The sequence below is a fragment of the Ornithorhynchus anatinus genome, chromosome 19 (assembly GCF_004115215.2).
Source record: "Ornithorhynchus anatinus isolate Pmale09 chromosome 19, mOrnAna1.pri.v4, whole genome shotgun sequence".
Classification (NCBI taxonomy): domain Eukaryota; kingdom Metazoa; phylum Chordata; class Mammalia; order Monotremata; family Ornithorhynchidae; genus Ornithorhynchus; species Ornithorhynchus anatinus.
In genome coordinates, this window is record NC_041746.1 from 19,579,466 (window position 1) to 19,595,794 (window position 16,329).

The following is a 16,329-nucleotide window of genomic DNA, read 5'->3' on the forward strand; positions in this document are numbered from 1 at the left end:
AGGGTTGGTTGAGATTTTGAAGGCTGATCCAAGCTAGTAAGTAGGCGTTGGTATAGGTACAGAACACTATTTTTAATGTGTCAACTGGTTATCTCAAACACTGTGTTCCAGCAAGCAGCGAAACACAGATCTACATGGATGTACCCTCATTCCCATCATTGGCACATAACAGATTATGACACCGTTTGGCAAAGAGACAGAATGTCACGGTCACGCATTACAAGGGAAACATCAATGCTCTCCATCCATCGTCTTGCGGTCAGCAAAGCGAGAACTGCCCTGGTGCTGTCAGCATGACTGTAAACCACTACAAAGGAGCTCATTGTGTGAGTTTTGGCTCTGGCTAGCCCACGAGTAAAGCCACAGAATGGATTTGGGTCTTGACTCATTCTCATCCCAGAGTTTGAGACTACATGAATAAACAAGATCAAGACAGGGATTTAAGAGGTTGGGAAGGGTAACCGGGCACTTCCTGAACCCATCGAGGTGGCCGCCGCTCGGTACGTTCTAAGATGGAACCTGTTGAAACCCTCCTGACACCATCTAAAATGGCTGCCAGGCACCCGCAATGCTGAGGCGGGGTGGGGCAGGACTAGAAATTAATTGTCATTGCTACTGGCCTGACCTCACCCCCTGCTCCCTTGGACTTTGCACCTGCATGGCAGATAGCTTAAGATTTCATTGCTCCAGCGATTTCCCACTTCTTCCTTCCCCTACGGTATCTGGCCCTGCCGTCCCTTCAGTAGAAATGGTCAAGAAGAACCACAGTGATGGTAACTGCGATCGGAGCAGCCTATCCGGAGTGCTTACGGCAGGAGCTTCTGCGAAACCCTATCCGGGCTGCTGCCTTCCCCAGCAGCTTCCTTCTGTGGTAATAGCAGTAGAGGTAATATTTATCAAGCACTTATTACCAATCAATCAGTGGTATTTACTGAGTCCTTACTGTGTGCAGGACACTGTGCTAAGCACTTGGAAGAGGACGATACAACAGAGTTGGTAGATGCATTCCCTGCCCACCACGAGCTTAGAGGGGGAGACGGACATTAAAATAATTTAGGTATTTCTGCAGAATAGATTCTGCGCTGTGGGGCAGAGGGTGGAGTTAAACAAAGTACAAATCCATGGACAAGGACACCCCGGAAGGTAGGGGGAGTCCAGGAAATGGGGGCTGAGTCAGGGAAGGCCTTTTGGAGGAGCTGGCATTTTAATAGGCTTTGAAGATAGGGAGAGTGATCAACTGTCAGATATGAAGGGGGATGAGGCTACAGGCCAGAGGCGGGACATGGGCATGGGGCTGGGGGCAAGATAGCCAAAAATCCAGATACAGTAAGTACGTTGGCATTAGAGGAGTGACGTGAGCATGCTGGGTTGTAGTAGGAGGTAAAATAGGAAGGGGTGAGCTGATTGGTAAGTGACAAGAACTTACTGTGTGCAGAGCTAAGCATTAGGAAAGAGTATATTGGTGTGACTTCGTCACAGACCCTGGCCTGGAGTTCTGTGCCCTCCCAAATCCCCCTCCGGCCTACCCAATCCTCGCTCCCCACTGAAATAAAGACATCAAAGCGTAACTGCCTATGAAAAGGTATTTATTACTTACCTCGGAGGTCAGGCAGCCTTGGGATCATGTAGGGGAGTGTTTGTGGTGGCGGGGTCAGGAGAGAGAGGAGGAGTGGAGGGTTGGATGATGCCAAGAGAAAAAGCCACGTGAGGCCACATTCAGAGCTCGGCTTTGGCTCCCAGGCGGTGCTCGGTTTGGAAACCTGGCCCGGCCCTTGAGTGACTTCAGCTCTCCTTCCATTCTGCGATCTGTCCCCACCATGCTCAGCATGGGGGTGCACTAAGACGAGGTAGGTTTCTGATGGGAAAGAGGGATGGCAGGGATGGGGAATGGGGGAGAGGCCCCTGGCTTGGCTCAGCTCTCATAATAATAATAATGATGATGATGATGGCATTTGTTAACTGCTTACTATATGCTAAGCACTGGGGTAGATACAAGTAATGAGGCTGTCCCACGTGGGACTCACAGTCTTGATCCCCATTTTACAGAAGAGGGAACAGAGGCACAGAGAAGTGAAGTGACTTGCCCAAGGTCACACAGCTGATAAGTGGCAGAGCCGGGATTAGAACCCATGACCTCTGACTCCCGAGCCCGGGCTTTTTCCACTAAGCCACGCTGCTTCTCATGGATTTCAATCCGGCGGGGACCCAAGAACCGGCTCAAATAACGACATTATCACATCACACTCGGTGCAGGGGGGTCATAAGGGCATCCTGTTCCACTTGGTGTACATTTGGGCCTTACTCTAGCCTTGGTCAGCATTCTCAGACCCCATCTATGATGCGTCTGCAGACGTGCTGGGCTTTGCCAAGAGAAACCGCCAAGAGTGGTTTGAAAGAATGACAGTGGGGCCAAGCAGCTGCTGGAGACCATGCAAAACCAGTATCTAGCCCAGAGCAAGGTCAGAAACTCTGCTGCGAAAAAATATCCACCCATCGGTGCACTCAGCAGCTGGTTCAAACACGATTATGTCAAACAGAGGAGAAACAGAGGATGGCAAAAGCTGAGGCGATTACAGGCAGCAGCTGACCTCGAGAGCAGCAAAGAAGCTTTTGGAAGAGCTTTGGGTCAACCTTCAGACCCGGTGCCACTGATCCTATCCTAAATGCTCACCTGTTTCAACTGCTGATGGACCATACTGCTATCCTGGACAGGTGGCCTGGAAATTTCAACAGAGCTCTTGGATACCACTATAGATAATCTGGAAGAGTTTCCTCCATTAAACATTTCATAGTTTCCTTAACCAGGATAGAAATTCTGAAGACTATAAGTCAAGTTTCAAATGGGAAGTCCAGGAGGCGTTCTTTGCAGAAGTCCCTGTCCCACGGCGGGGGGGCTTAGAATCTCAATTCTCATTTTACAGATGAGGTAACTGAGGCCCACTGAAGTGAAGTGACTTGCCCAAGGTCACTCAACAGAGATGTAGTGGAGTGGGGATCAGAACCCAGGTCCTCCTGACTCCCTGGCCCGTGCTCTAGCCACACTGCTTCTCTCATAGTAGCCACAGCAGTAGTTGTGTTAGTAGAAGTATTGAACATACATATATTGGGTGCACTACACTACTTGTGGAAACAAAAATATGAGACATTCCTTCCTTCCAAGGAGCCTGCACTCTAACAGGGGAGACGGGGTAAAGTTATTAACACATAGTGTAGTCAAAACAAATAGCTGAGTTTATAATTGAGTAAGATTATATGCAAAAGCACTGAGGATAGATAAAGAGAAGAATATAAGTGCTAGAAATGGCTGATGGATTTAGAGGAACTGTGGAACTGGGAGCTAATCAGGGACGCGGCAGGCTCAAGGTTGCCTGAAAGCTTCATGGTCTTGGATACCACTGTAAATAATCTGGAAGAGTTTCTCCCATTAACCGTTTCACATTTTCCCTAACTGGGATAGAAATTCTGAAGACTCTAAGTCAAGTTCCAAACGGGAAGTCCAGGAGGCATTCTTGCAGCAGTGTTCAAGAACGGCGGCAGGCTTAAGGTTGCCTGAAAGCTTATGCAAGACAGGGCAGAATGTTGGGAATGGAAAAAGGGATGACAGGAACTCAGAGGTGCATAAATTGCCCGTTCATATAGGAGAAAAGACAATTATGCTTTGTGTGATAACTGTCAGGGGACATCTCTCTTTTATGGTATTTGTTAAGCACTTACTATGTGCTTAACAAGAGAAGCAGCGTGGCTCAGTGGAAAGAGCCCGGGCTTAGGAGTCAGAGGTCATGGGTTCGAATTCCGGCTCCGCCACTAGTCAGCTGTGTGACTCTGGTCAAGTCACTTCACTTCTCTGTGCCTCAGTTACCTCATCTGGAAAATGGGGAGGAAGACTGTGAGCCTCACGTAGGACAACCTGATTATCCTGTGTCTATCCCAGAGCTTAGAATGGTGCTCAGCACATAGGAAGCGCTTAACAAATACCAACATTATTGTTATGTGTCAAGCACTGCTGTAGGCCCTGGAGTGGATACAGATTTATCAGGTTGGACACAGTCCCTGTCCCATGTGGGGCTCACAGTCTAAATAGGAGGGGGAACAGGTATTGAAACCCCATTTTGCAGTTGGGGAAACTGAGGCAGAGAGAAGTTAAGTGGCCTTCCCAAGGTCACACAGCAGGCAAGAGGCAGAGCTGGGACCAGAAATCCATGTCCTCTGGCTCCCAGGCCCTGGCTTTATCCACTAAGCCATGCTGGTTCTTCCCAGACTAATGCTGAACTGTCTAAATGATCAACTGGTGGGAAAAGGGCTTCCTGAAAGCAAAGTGGTTTGATTCCGACGTGGTATTATTGACATGACCTAAGCTGCATGGCCTAGTGGATAGACACGGGCCTGGGAGTCGGAGGTCATGGGTTCTAATCCCGGCTCCACTGCCTGTCTGCCGTGTGACTTTGGGGAAGTCACTTAATGTCTCTGTGCCTCAGTTCCCTCATCTGGCGATGAAGACTGTGAGCCCCATTTGGGTCATGGACTGTGCCAGACCCAATTATCCTGTATCTACCTCAGTGCTCAGAACAGTGCTTGGCACATAGTAAGCGTTTAATGAATACCATAATCATCATCATCAAAATTTGCCCCTTCCTCTCCAACTGAACTGCTACGACACAGGGCTGAGAATTCATCAGCTCTCATCTAAATAACTCGTCTCCTTGCTGATCTCCCTGCCTCTGGCCTCCCCTCTCTCCAATTCATACTTCGCTTTGCTGCCTACGTCATTTTTTAAAAAAATCATTCTGCACACATCTCCCCACTCCTCAGAAACCTCCAATGGGTGTCCATCCATCTCCGCTTTGAGCAGAAACTCCCTACCAATGGCTTTAAGGTACTCGATTGACAATCTTCTCCTCTACTGTAACCCAGTCTGCGCACTTTACCCTTCCCAAACTTGCCTACTCACCATGTCTCCCTTCGAAAGTTTAGCTTTCTGGTAAAGTTTGTTGTTACGAGTTCACTCACTCAAGCAGTGGCACTTATTGAGTGTCTACTGAGTGTTAGGCACACGGGAGGGTATAAAAGTAGTGAGATCAACCAAACAATTGTATTTATGGAGTGTTGGCTGAGAGTAGAGCACCGTACTAAACGCTTGGGAAAGTACAATATAATAGAGTTAGGAGACACAGTCCCTGCTCTCAAGGAGTTTACAGTCTAGAGGGGAAAGACAGACATTAAAATAAATTATGGATATGTAACTTAAGTGCTGGGAAGCTGAGGTGAATAACAAGTGCTTAGAGGGTACGGATCCAAGTGCATAAGCGACAAGGAAGAGAGAGGAAGTAGGGGAGGGGAGGGCTTGGATGGGGAAGGTCTTTTGGAGAAGATGGGATTTCAGTAGGGCTTTTCGAAGTAGGAAGAGTGTGGTCTGCCGTATGTGAAGGGGGAGGGAGTTCCAGGCCAGAAGGAGGATGCGGGCAAGGGGTCGGCGGCAGTATAGATGAGGTGGAGAAACAGTCAGAAGGTCGGAGTTGGAGTGAAGTGTGCGGGCTTGATTGAAGTAGGAAATCAGGAAGGCGAGGTGGACAGGCTAAGTGCTTTAACAAAATGGGAGTCTGATGGGGAGGTGAAATGCGAAATCGCTGGAGGTTTTTGAGGGATGGGGAGACATGAACAATTTTTTAGAAAAGTGATTTGGCTGGTAAAGTGTGGACTGGAGTGGGGAGGGAAGGGAGGGAGATAGCGTGTGGAGGCTGGTGCCATATTTAGCATGTGTGCAAAGCAATGTACTACGTGACTGGGAGAATACAATATAACAACCAGGAAGCAGCATGGCGTAGTGCATAGAGCACAGGCCTGGGAGTCAGAGGTCATGAGTTCTAATCCCCGCTCCGCCACTTGTCTGCTGTATGACCTCGAGCAAGTCACTTCACGTCTCAGGGCCTCAGTTCCCTCATTTGCAAAATGGGGATTGAGACTGTGAGCCCCACGTGGGACAGGGGCTGTGTCCAACCCAATCTGTTTGCATCCACACCAGCGCGTTGCTTGGTGCCTGGCACATAGTAAGCGCTTAGCAAATGCCATAATTATTATAACACTCTAACAGACACAATCCCTGCCCACAGTGATCATTGGTGACTTGAGCTTAAAGTAATTAAAAAATTATATTTGAGCAGCTTGTTTTCCAAAAGAATTGTACATATGTGATGATATCCATTAGATCAATCGTATTTATCTAGCACTTACTATATGCAGAGCACTGTGCTAAGCACTTGGGAGAGTACAATATAACAGAGTTGGTAGATACGTTTCCCCCCCATATTGAGCTTAAAGTCTTGAGGGGAGACAGCTATTAATATAATTTATAATATGTAATTTAAAGATAGGTACATAAGTACCATGGGGCTGGGATGAATATCAAATGCCCAAAGGTCGTGGATTGAAGTGCACAGATGAAACAGAAGGAAGAGAGACCTGGGGAAAAGAGGGTTTAGATGGGGGTTTCTTGGAGGAGATGTGACCTTAGTCATGTTTTGAAGGTGAAGAGAGTGGTGGTCAGTTGTATTTATTAATAACAATAATAGTATTTGTTAAGCACTTAATATGTGCCAAGCACTGTCCTAAGTGTTGTGGTGGATACAAACAAATCGGGTTAGACACAGTCCCTGTCCTCTATGGGGCTCACAGTCTTAATCCTCATTTTACAGATGAGGTGACTGAGGCACGGAAAAGTGAAGTGACTTGCCCAAGGTCACCCAGCATACATGTGGGAGGGCCGCAGTTAGAACCCATGACCTTCTGACTCCCAGGCCTGTGCTCTATCCACTACACTACGCTGCTTCTCTACACATGGAGGGGGACGCAGTTCCGGGTTTGGGGAGGACACGAGAAAGGGGTCAGCGGCAAGACAGACGAGATCGGTGAGGAAGTCGGCACTGGAAGAGTGGAGCGTGCGGGTTGGGCCGTGGAAGGAGATTTAGTAAGGTGAGGTAGGATGGGGCAAACTGATTGAGTGCTTTGAAGATGTTTTTTGATGTGTTGGCTTGACCGTTTTAGCACTGGAAAGGTGGAAGCCACTAGAATGCTAAAGGATTCAGCCTGAGGAGAAGAAAGATCAACATCTGCATTACTGCTATCAGTTCGACATCGCTATACGGCTGCAGCACCGATACCGTATCAGTTGACGTAACCATTTTTTTCAGGGTATTTGTTAAGTGCCTACTATGAATCTCGGCTCTGCCACTTGTCAGCTGTGTGACTGTGGGCAAGTCACTTAACTTCTCTGTGCCTCAGTGACCTCATAGGCTTCAAGGCTGTCCATCACCTTGCCCCTTCCTAACTCTCCTCCCTTCTCTCTTTCGACTGCCCACCCCACACGCTCCACTCCTCTGCCGCCCATCTCCTCACCGTCCCTCGATCTCGCCTATCCCGCCGTCGACCCCTGGGCCATGTCCTCCCGCGGTCCTGGAATGCCCTCCCTCCTCACCTCCGACAATCTAATTCTCTTCCCCTCTTCAAATCCCTGGTTAAAGCTCACCTCCTTCAAGAGGCCTTCCCAGACTGAGCTCCCCCCTTTTTCCCTCTGCTCTCTCTACCCCCCACCTCTCCGCAGCTAAGCCCTCTTCTCCCCCCATTCCCTCTGCTCCTCCCCCTCTCCCATCCCACCCCCTCAGCACTGTACTCGTCCGCTCAACTGTATATATCTGCATCACCCTATTTATTTTGTTTAATGAGATGTACATCACCCTGATTCTATTTGCCATTGTTTTAATGAGATGTTCTTCCCCTTGACTCTATTTATTGCCATTGTTCTTGTCTGCCCGTCTCCTCCGATTAGACTGTAAGCCCGTCAAAGGGCAGGGACTGTATCTGTTGCCGATTTGTACATTCCAAGCGCTTAATACAGTGCTCTGCACATAGTAAGGGCTCAATAAATACTATTGAATGAATGAATGAATAAAATGGGGATTAAGACTGTAAGCCTCATGTGGGACAACCTGATTACCCTGTATCTATCCCAGTGCTTAGAACAGTGCTCTGCACATAGTAAGTGCTTAAATACCAACATTATTATTATGCGCCGGGCACTGTACCAAACGCTGGGGTGGATGTAATTAATCAGGTGGAACAAAGTCCATGTTCCATATGGGGCTCACAGTCTTAGCCCCCACTCTGCAGATAACAGAGGCCCAGCGAAGTTAAGTGACTTGCCCAAGTGAACACAGCAGACAAGTGGCAGAGCCGGGATTAGAACCCAGGGTTCTTCTGACTCTGGGGCCTGTACTCTACCCATTAGGCCACACTGCTTCTCAATTCCGATTTCACTATCAGTGATCGAGTCCATCTGTGCCGTTGGGGCTGGAGAGCTGATGTACAATGGAATCTCATCTCAAATACTGAAGGCCTTCTAAGCTGCGACAGTGTGATGATCATGACGGTATTTGTTAAGCACTTCCTATGTGCCAGCACTGTTCTAAGCGCTGGATAAAAGGATGCCCAAGAACATCTTTCACAGAGAGCTTAGTATTAGAGCACACTCCAGAGGTGGACAGAGATAAAGGTGGGAGATGGATGCAGCGGGGCTCAGTGGAAAGAGCCCGGGCTTGGGAGTCAGAAGGTCATGGGTTCGAATCCCGGCTCTGCCACTTGTCAGCTGGGTGACTGTGGTCAAGTCACTTAACTTCTCTGTGCCTCCGTGACCTCATCTGGAAAATGGGGAGTAAGGCTATGAGCCTCACGTGGGACAACCTGATTACACTGTATCTACCCCAGCACTTAGAACAGTGCTCTGCACACAGTAAGCGCTTAACAAATACCAACATTATTATCATTATTATTATGAATGAAAGGCCAATCGCAAGATGTGCTCCAGATACTAGTGACTGGGCACCTGTGGCATGAGATGGGTGTCTACCTGGATGACTTGCCAAACCCTGTCCTCATCCTTTTTCCCATCACTGTAGACAATACCACCATCCTCCCCATCTCACAGGCCCGTAATCTTGGTGTCCAAGACCCATTTCTCTCATTCCAGCAATCCTGGTGTCATCCGGGACTCATTTCTCTCATTCCACCCACGTGTTCGATCCCTCACCGAACCCTGTCTACTCTACCTTCATAACATTGCTGAAAACCTCCCTTTCCTCTCCATCCAAGATGCTACGACGCTGATCCAAGCACTTGCTCTCTAGACTGTAAGCTCGTCCTCTAGACTGTAAGCTTGTTTTGGGCAGGGAATATGTCTGCCAACTCTGCTGTTCTATCGGACTCTCCCAAGCACTCAGTACATTATGCTCTGCACACCGTAAGTGCTCAATAAATACGACCGATTATCTTATCCCACCTTATCTACTGCATCTGCCTCCTTGCTGACCTCCCAGCTTCCTGTCTCGTCCCACCCCGGTCCATACTTCACTCTGCAGCCCGGATCATTTTTCTACAAAGCTGTTGAGTCCGTGCTTCCCTACCCCTTGAGAACCTCCAACGGTTGCCCAACCACCTCCGCATCCAATAGAAACTCCTTAGTGTCGGCTTTAAAGCACTCAATAAGTTCTCTCCATCCTACCGACCTCCTCACTGGTGTACTACAGCCCGGCCTGCACACTCTGCTCCCCTAGCGCCAGCTTACTTGCTGTGTCCCGATCTCCTCTATCTCGCCACGGCCCCCTTTCCCGTGCCCTCCCCCGCGCCTGAAACTTCTTCCCCCTTCATATATGCCAGACCACCATTCTCCCCACCTTCTAAGCATCAATAGGGAAGCGGTGTGTCCTAGTGGAAAAAGCATGGACCTAGGAGTCAGAGGACCTGAGTTCTAATCCCACCCTGTCAATTGCTAGCTGTGAGACCTTGGGCAAATCACTTTACTTTTCTATGCCACTTTCCTCAACTGTAAAATGGGGATTCAATACCAACTGTGAGCCCCATGTGGGACGGGGACTGTGTCTGATTTAATTGACTTGTACCTACCCCAGTGCTCAAACAATGTTTGACACACAGTAAGCGCTTAACAAGTACCATAAAACAAACAAAATAATTAAAACAATCTCTTCCAACAGCTCTTCCCCGATTAAGCTCTCTTTTCCCTGGCTCACTCTCCATTCTAATGTCGATTGTGCACTTAGATCTGTGACCTTTGGGCATCTGATATTTGCCTCACCCTCAACTCCGCAGCACTTATGGACGTATCTTTAAATTATACAAGTCAATTATTTATTTATATTAATGTCTGCCTCCCCCTCTAGACTCTAAGGATGTTAGGGCAGAGAACGTTCGTGTCTGCTAATTTGGTTGTATCGTACCCTCCCAAGCGCTGTCTACAGTGGTCTGCACATAGTAAGTGATCAATAAGTACTATTGATTGATGAGAGGCTGACTCCCCTTGGAGTCAGGTCCGCCATTTGGCTATTTGGTCCTTTGAGGACACATGCAGAGCCACAGCAATGGAGAAATGTGCGAGCCAAAAGGCAGTGCTAACCTTCATGGGTGCAGTCTGAGATCAGCAGTGTGTGTCCCGTATCTAGTCCTTAAATGCATCTTGGAGGTGACGTGACAGAGATCCCTCTGTTGTTTTGACGGGAGACTATCATCATCATCATCATCATTATGGTATTAATTATGCACTTACTACATGCCAAACTCTGTACTAAGCACTGAGGTAAATATGAGATAATCAGGTGGGACACAGTCCCCATCCTTTATGGGGCTCATGCTCTAAATAGGAGGGAGTAGAATATAATTAATTCCTATTTAACCAAAGAGGAAACAGGCACAGAGAAATTAAGTGACTTCCCCAAGGTCACACAGACGACAAGTAGCAGAACGGAGATTTGAATCCAGGTTCTCTGACTCCGAGGTCTGTACCCTATCCACTGAGCCATGCTGCTTCCATATCTGCTGCTATCTGCAGAGAAGCAACATGGTTTAGTGCAAGAGCACGGGCTTGGGATGTGGGTTCTAATTCCCATTCCACCACCTGTCTGCTGCGTGACCTTGGGCAGGTCACTTAACTTCTCTGGGCCTCAGTCACCTCATCTGTATAATGGGGATTAAGACTGTGCCCCAGCGCTTAGAACCGTGCTTGGCAAATAGTAAGCGCTGAACAAATACCATTATTATTGTTATTACCCCAGCACTTGGAACAGTGCCTGGCACATAGTAAGCGCACAATACCATAATTATTATATTACTCCTAATATATACATGGCTGAAGTTGCTCCTCTATGCCTTCAATAGCATGGGTATTTCTGAACATAATGACCATGGGACTCGAGGTTTGTCTCTGGACCTTTAGGTCAATCAGTCGATCGATGGCATTTCTTGAGCAATTACACTGTGCAGAGCACTGTACTAAGCACGTAGGAGAGTACAATACAAAAGAGTAGGTAGACATGTTCCCTACCCACAGACCCCACAGTCCAGAGACAGACATGAGAAAAATCACGGATGTATACATAAGTGTTGTGGGGGTGAAGGTGGGGGTGAATATAAGCGTGTAAAGGGTTCGAATCCAAGTGCAAGGCAATGCAGAAGGGTGAGGTGTTTGGGGAAATGACAGCTTAGTCGGGGGAGGCATCTTGGAGGAGATGTTACTTAAATAAGGCTTTGAAGGAAGGGAGAATGGTGGCCTTTTGGATATGACTTTGTCTATTCTAGCTGGGAACCTGGGAGCGATTCAATAATTGTCTATGTGTCTATGAATTCAATGTCTCGATATCCACAAGCCTGACTTTGCTTTTGCCCTTTTAAGATCTGTCTTTAAAGAAACAAACCCCCAAACAGTACAAAAACTCAGTTTTTTCATATCTTGGCTGATTCTTTGCCCAGATGCAGTCTCCCATCACACCGGGCACGCCTCAACTTCCGGGGATGAGGCTGCGAGGGAAACCGCACTGCTTCCTATTCATTCAGTCCTATTCCTACTTGCAGTTCCCGGACCACTACAGCCCACTAAGCTGGGGCAAATGGGGCAACGGGGAAGGAAAAGGTACAGCCCTCTGCCCCCTTCTTCCAACCCTCAGCACCACCACCGGCCAACTGGAAACTGGACTGCCTGGTACAAAAATCAATAAATGGCCATCCTAATGCAGAAGCTCTAACAAAACAGGGAAACAGTTTGGGGAATGAGGTAGGGGAAGTTTGAGGAGGAAACCCCACCCAATCAGACTCCATGAGTCCCTTTTTTGTTGTAAAAAACGAAAAAGGTTTAAAATTTGTCTATTCTCTTCAGATCATTTGTAGGTAGGGGTAACGCACGACTTTTACAGAACTACTGAACCATCTTTATGATTTTAAATTTATGTGATTTTTATGTCGGTATTATTTCTACTTCCAGTATAACCCCTCTGCTATACCTAGCCCACTCATCTATGACTGGGAACACGACCTTGACCTCTCTGCTGCCTTTGACACTGTCGACCATCCCCTCCTCCTCCATACCTTATCTCACCTTGGCTTCACAGACTCTGTCCTCTCCCGGTTCTCCTCTTATCTCTCTGGCCGGTCATTCTCGGTCTCCTTCGCGGGCGCCTCCTCCCCCTCCCATCCTTTAACTGTTGGAGTTCCTCAAGGGTCAGTTCTTGGCCCTCTTCTGTTCTCCATTTACACTCACTCCCTCGGTGAACTCATTCGCTCTCACGGCTTTGACTACCATCTCTACGCAGATGACACGCAGATCTACATCTCCGCCCCTCTCCTCTCCCCCTCCCTTCGGGCTCGCATCTCCTCCTGCCTCCGGGACGTCTCCACCTGGATGTTGGCCCGCCACCTAAAACTCAACATGAGCAAGACTGAGCTCCTCATCTTCCCTCCCAAACCCGGTCCTCTCCCAGACTTCTCTATCACCGTGGATGGCACGACCATCCTTCCCGTCTCTCGGGCCCACGATCTCGGTGTCATCCTTGACTCGTCTCTCTTGTTCACCCCACACATCCTTTCCGTTACCGAGACCTGCCGGTTTCACCTCTACAATATCGCCAAGATCCACCCTTTCCTCTCCACCCAGACGGCTACCTTACTGCTACGGGCTCTCGTTATATCCCGGCTAGACTACTGTGTCAGCCTTCTCTCCGACCTCCCTTCCTCCTCTCTTGCCCCGCTCCAGTCTATTCTTCACTCCGCTGCCCGGCTCATCTTCCTGCAGAAACGATCTGGGCATGTCACTCCCCTTCTTAAACAACTCCAGTGGTTGCCTATCAACCTCCGCTCCAAACAAAAACTCCTCACTCTAGGCTTCAAGGCTCTCCATCACCTTGCCCCTTCCTACCTCTCCTCCCTTCTTTCTACCACCCACCCCGCACGCTCCGCTCCTCCGCCGCCCACCTCCTCACCGTCCCTCGGTCTCGCCTATCCCGCCGTCGACCCCCCGGGCCACGTCCTCCCGCAGTCCCGGAACGCCCTCCCTCCTCACCTCCGCCGAACTGATTCTCTTCCCCTCTTCAAAACCCTACTTAAAACTCACCTCCTCCAAGAGGCCTTCCCAGACTGAGCTCCTCTTCTCCCTCTACTCCCTCTGCCACCCCCCCTTCACCTCTCCGCAGCTAAACCCTCTTTTTCCCCCTTTCCCTCTGCTCTTCCACCTCTCCCTTCCCATCCCCACAGCACCGTACTCGTCCGCTCAACTGTATATATTTCCATTACCCTATTTATTTTGTTAATGAATTGTACATCGCCTTGATTCTATTTAGTTGCCATTGTTTTTACAAGATGTTCTTCCCCTCGACTCTATTTATCGCCATTGTTCTTGTCTGTCCGTCTCCCCCGATTAGACTGTAAGCCCATCAAACGGCAGGGACCGTCTCTATCTGTTGCCGACTTGTTCATTCCAAGCGCTTAGTACAGTGCTCTGCACATAGTAAGCGCTCAATAAATACTATTGAATGAATGAATGAATGAATGACTCCAGGCCATTTTAGTAAAAATAAGGTAACCGGCTTTGGTCAATTCCCCATTGTACCATAGCTCCTAAGGGAAGATCGATTCCGACTAACGTCTCAACCGAAGATGCGGATTTGAAAACCAGCTCTCCTAGATTTCCTCCATAAAGAGGTCTGACTCTCATAAAGTTCCACAGTAAGGAAACCTCGTGCTGGAGGATGACTAGGAAGAGTGTAATTATGCCATCTATTAAGCGCTTACCCTGTCCTGAGCATTGGGGCGGATAGGTGATCACGAGATCAGGCCCAGGACTCACCTATTTGAACTCTTCGCATCTCGGCACCAAATGATTCTTCCAATATTCTGATGGGTCACATTCGAGCACTTTTGCTCTCTTTACAAACGTCTCCTAAATGAGGTGGGACATTTTAATAAAAACACGGAGTGAAGATTTTCCGACTCCTCTTTCCCCCCCTCATAGCTCAGGTAAAGGTTGGGCATTTAGCGAGGGTCGCCTTTGTACTTCACATAGCATAAACCCAGCCTGGCTTAGTGGCAAGAGCCCGGGCTTGGGAATCAGAAGTCGTGGGTTCCAATCCCATACCCGCCACTTGTCAGCCGCGTGACTTGAGGCGAGTCACTTCACTTCTCTGGGCCTCGCTTACTTCATCTGTAAAATGGGGATGAAGCCCGTGAGCCCCACGAGGGACCACCTGATGACCTCGCATCTCCCTCAGCGCTTTGCACAGTAGTTGACGCACAGTGAGCACCTAACAAACACCCTCATCTTTCAAGCGCTTGGTACAGTGTTCTGCACAGTGAGCGCTCAATAAATGCGACTGAAGGAATAAACGGTTATCAGCTATTTTCCAGGTTCAAAGCTGTAGTCAAGTACCCCCCTAAAATGTCCACTTTTAACGTAGAGGTGAAAACCCCTAAGCAGAAAGCAGCCCTCCCTCTTGAGGGAAATTCAGCCCCCGATCGAGTCCACGCTGGAGAAGCTCATCCCCCTCGAATTATGATGAAAATGAACGCGTTCCTCTGCGGAAATTTCACGTTTCACGGTAGGAGCGGAACCTGTTCGACGAAATCATTTGCTTCTCTGGCCTGAGGGAAAGGGCCGTTGCAGGGGGGCGGGGAGGGGCGGGGTGGCCGCTAAACGTTCAGCGCTGGAACGGTGCCGCCGCAGCAGCCCAGCCGCCAATGAAAGCGACCAAAACAATAGTAATTTCAAACCGAAGGCACGACAGAAGGCCCACGGGAGAGGCCCAATTAGGAAGGCCTCGCCTCCCGCCTCCCAATCGAGGGGTAGGATTAAGGGGGCGGGGAGAGGGGAAGTAGGCCCATCGCCCCGGGACACCAACAAGGGAGTGCGGGCTGGTCCCACCGACCACGACCGCCCTACGTCTTCTCTTTGCAATTTCAATCCGTCGAGGACGATCCCTCCACCCACCCGCAGTGTGTGTGGGGGGGAAAAGGACAAGGCGCCGGTCGCCTCGAGAACCCCAGCAATGGCCTCCCTTTCCCCGGCTGGGCCTCAGCGCGGGGGGGGGGGGGAGGGGAGGGCCATTGGCAGCGCGCGGTGCCTTCTGGGAGTCGTAGTTCTCGACCCCGCCGCCTTCGCCGCTCTCGGGCGCTTTGAGCCTACGATACCCAGCAGGCTCCGCGCGCGGAGGGGGCGTTCCTCAGTGAGGCGGGGGAAGGCGCGGCCCCCGAGCGACCAAAACAAGGAAATGAAGGGGGGAGGCGGGACGAGGGCTGCCTGCCGGAGCTACCGGGAGGGAGAGGCGGCGGCGGCAGCAGCAGCAGCAGCAGGGGGAGGAGCAGGAGCGGCGGCGGCAGGGCCCCGAGGAGCCCGGTGCTGAAAGCGACGCCTGACGGGCGGAGGAGAAGCGCGCGCGCGCGCGCGCCAGGAGGGCCGCGCGACTGCTCGCCGAGCGGCGCGCGGGCAGGAAGACGGGGAGGGAGGGGGGAAGGGAGAGAGGGGGCAGGAGGGAGCCCAACCTACAGAGCGCCGCCGGCCGCGGCAGCAGCAGCAGCAGCAGCAGCAGCAGCAGCAGCAGCGGCCGCCCCCGTCCCCGCCCCCGGCCCCGTCCCGGCGCCCCTATGGGGAGAACAGACAATGGATTATGATTTCAAGGCGAAGCTGGCGGCGGAGCGGGAGCGAGTGGAGGATCTCTTTGAGTACGAAGGGTGCAAAGTGGGACGCGGCACCTACGGGCACGTCTACAAGGCGAGGCGGAAAGATGGGTAAGAGGGCCAGAGGAGGCGGGCTCGGGGCCTGCCCTCCCCGTCCTCCCCGCGGGGGTGGGCCGGCTTCCCCTCCGGGCCACGGTCCCGGGAGGCCGGAGGAGGAGCGTGTGTGTCAGAGTGTGTGTTGGGGGGGAGAGGGGGACTGGCGGGAGGAGTTGGAGGGGGCTCGTTCGGCGGGGAGGGCCGAGGAGGAGGCTCATTTGGGGGCGGTCCGAGGAGGAG

General features: G+C 50.5%; 1 protein-coding gene across 4 annotated transcripts in view; it reads left to right on the top strand.

Moving 5' to 3' along the window:
* The first annotated feature begins 15,855 nt into the window (after positions 1-15,855).
* The window catches only part of CDK19 (cyclin dependent kinase 19), a 258,620-nt gene continuing 258,146 nt past the window's right edge, over positions 15,856-16,329 (top strand). The window contains exon 1 of one of the 4 annotated variants that reach the window (XR_003753661.2): positions 15,856-16,104. Coding sequence is in view for 1 of the 4 variants with exons in the window: in XM_029047094.2 (XP_028902927.1) it covers positions 15,977-16,104 (128 nt within the window). In the remaining 3 variants the exon portion in view is untranslated. The remainder of the gene's footprint in view (positions 16,105-16,329) is intronic. The other 3 variants (XM_029047094.2, XM_029047095.2, XM_029047096.1) reach the window with 3 other exon arrangements.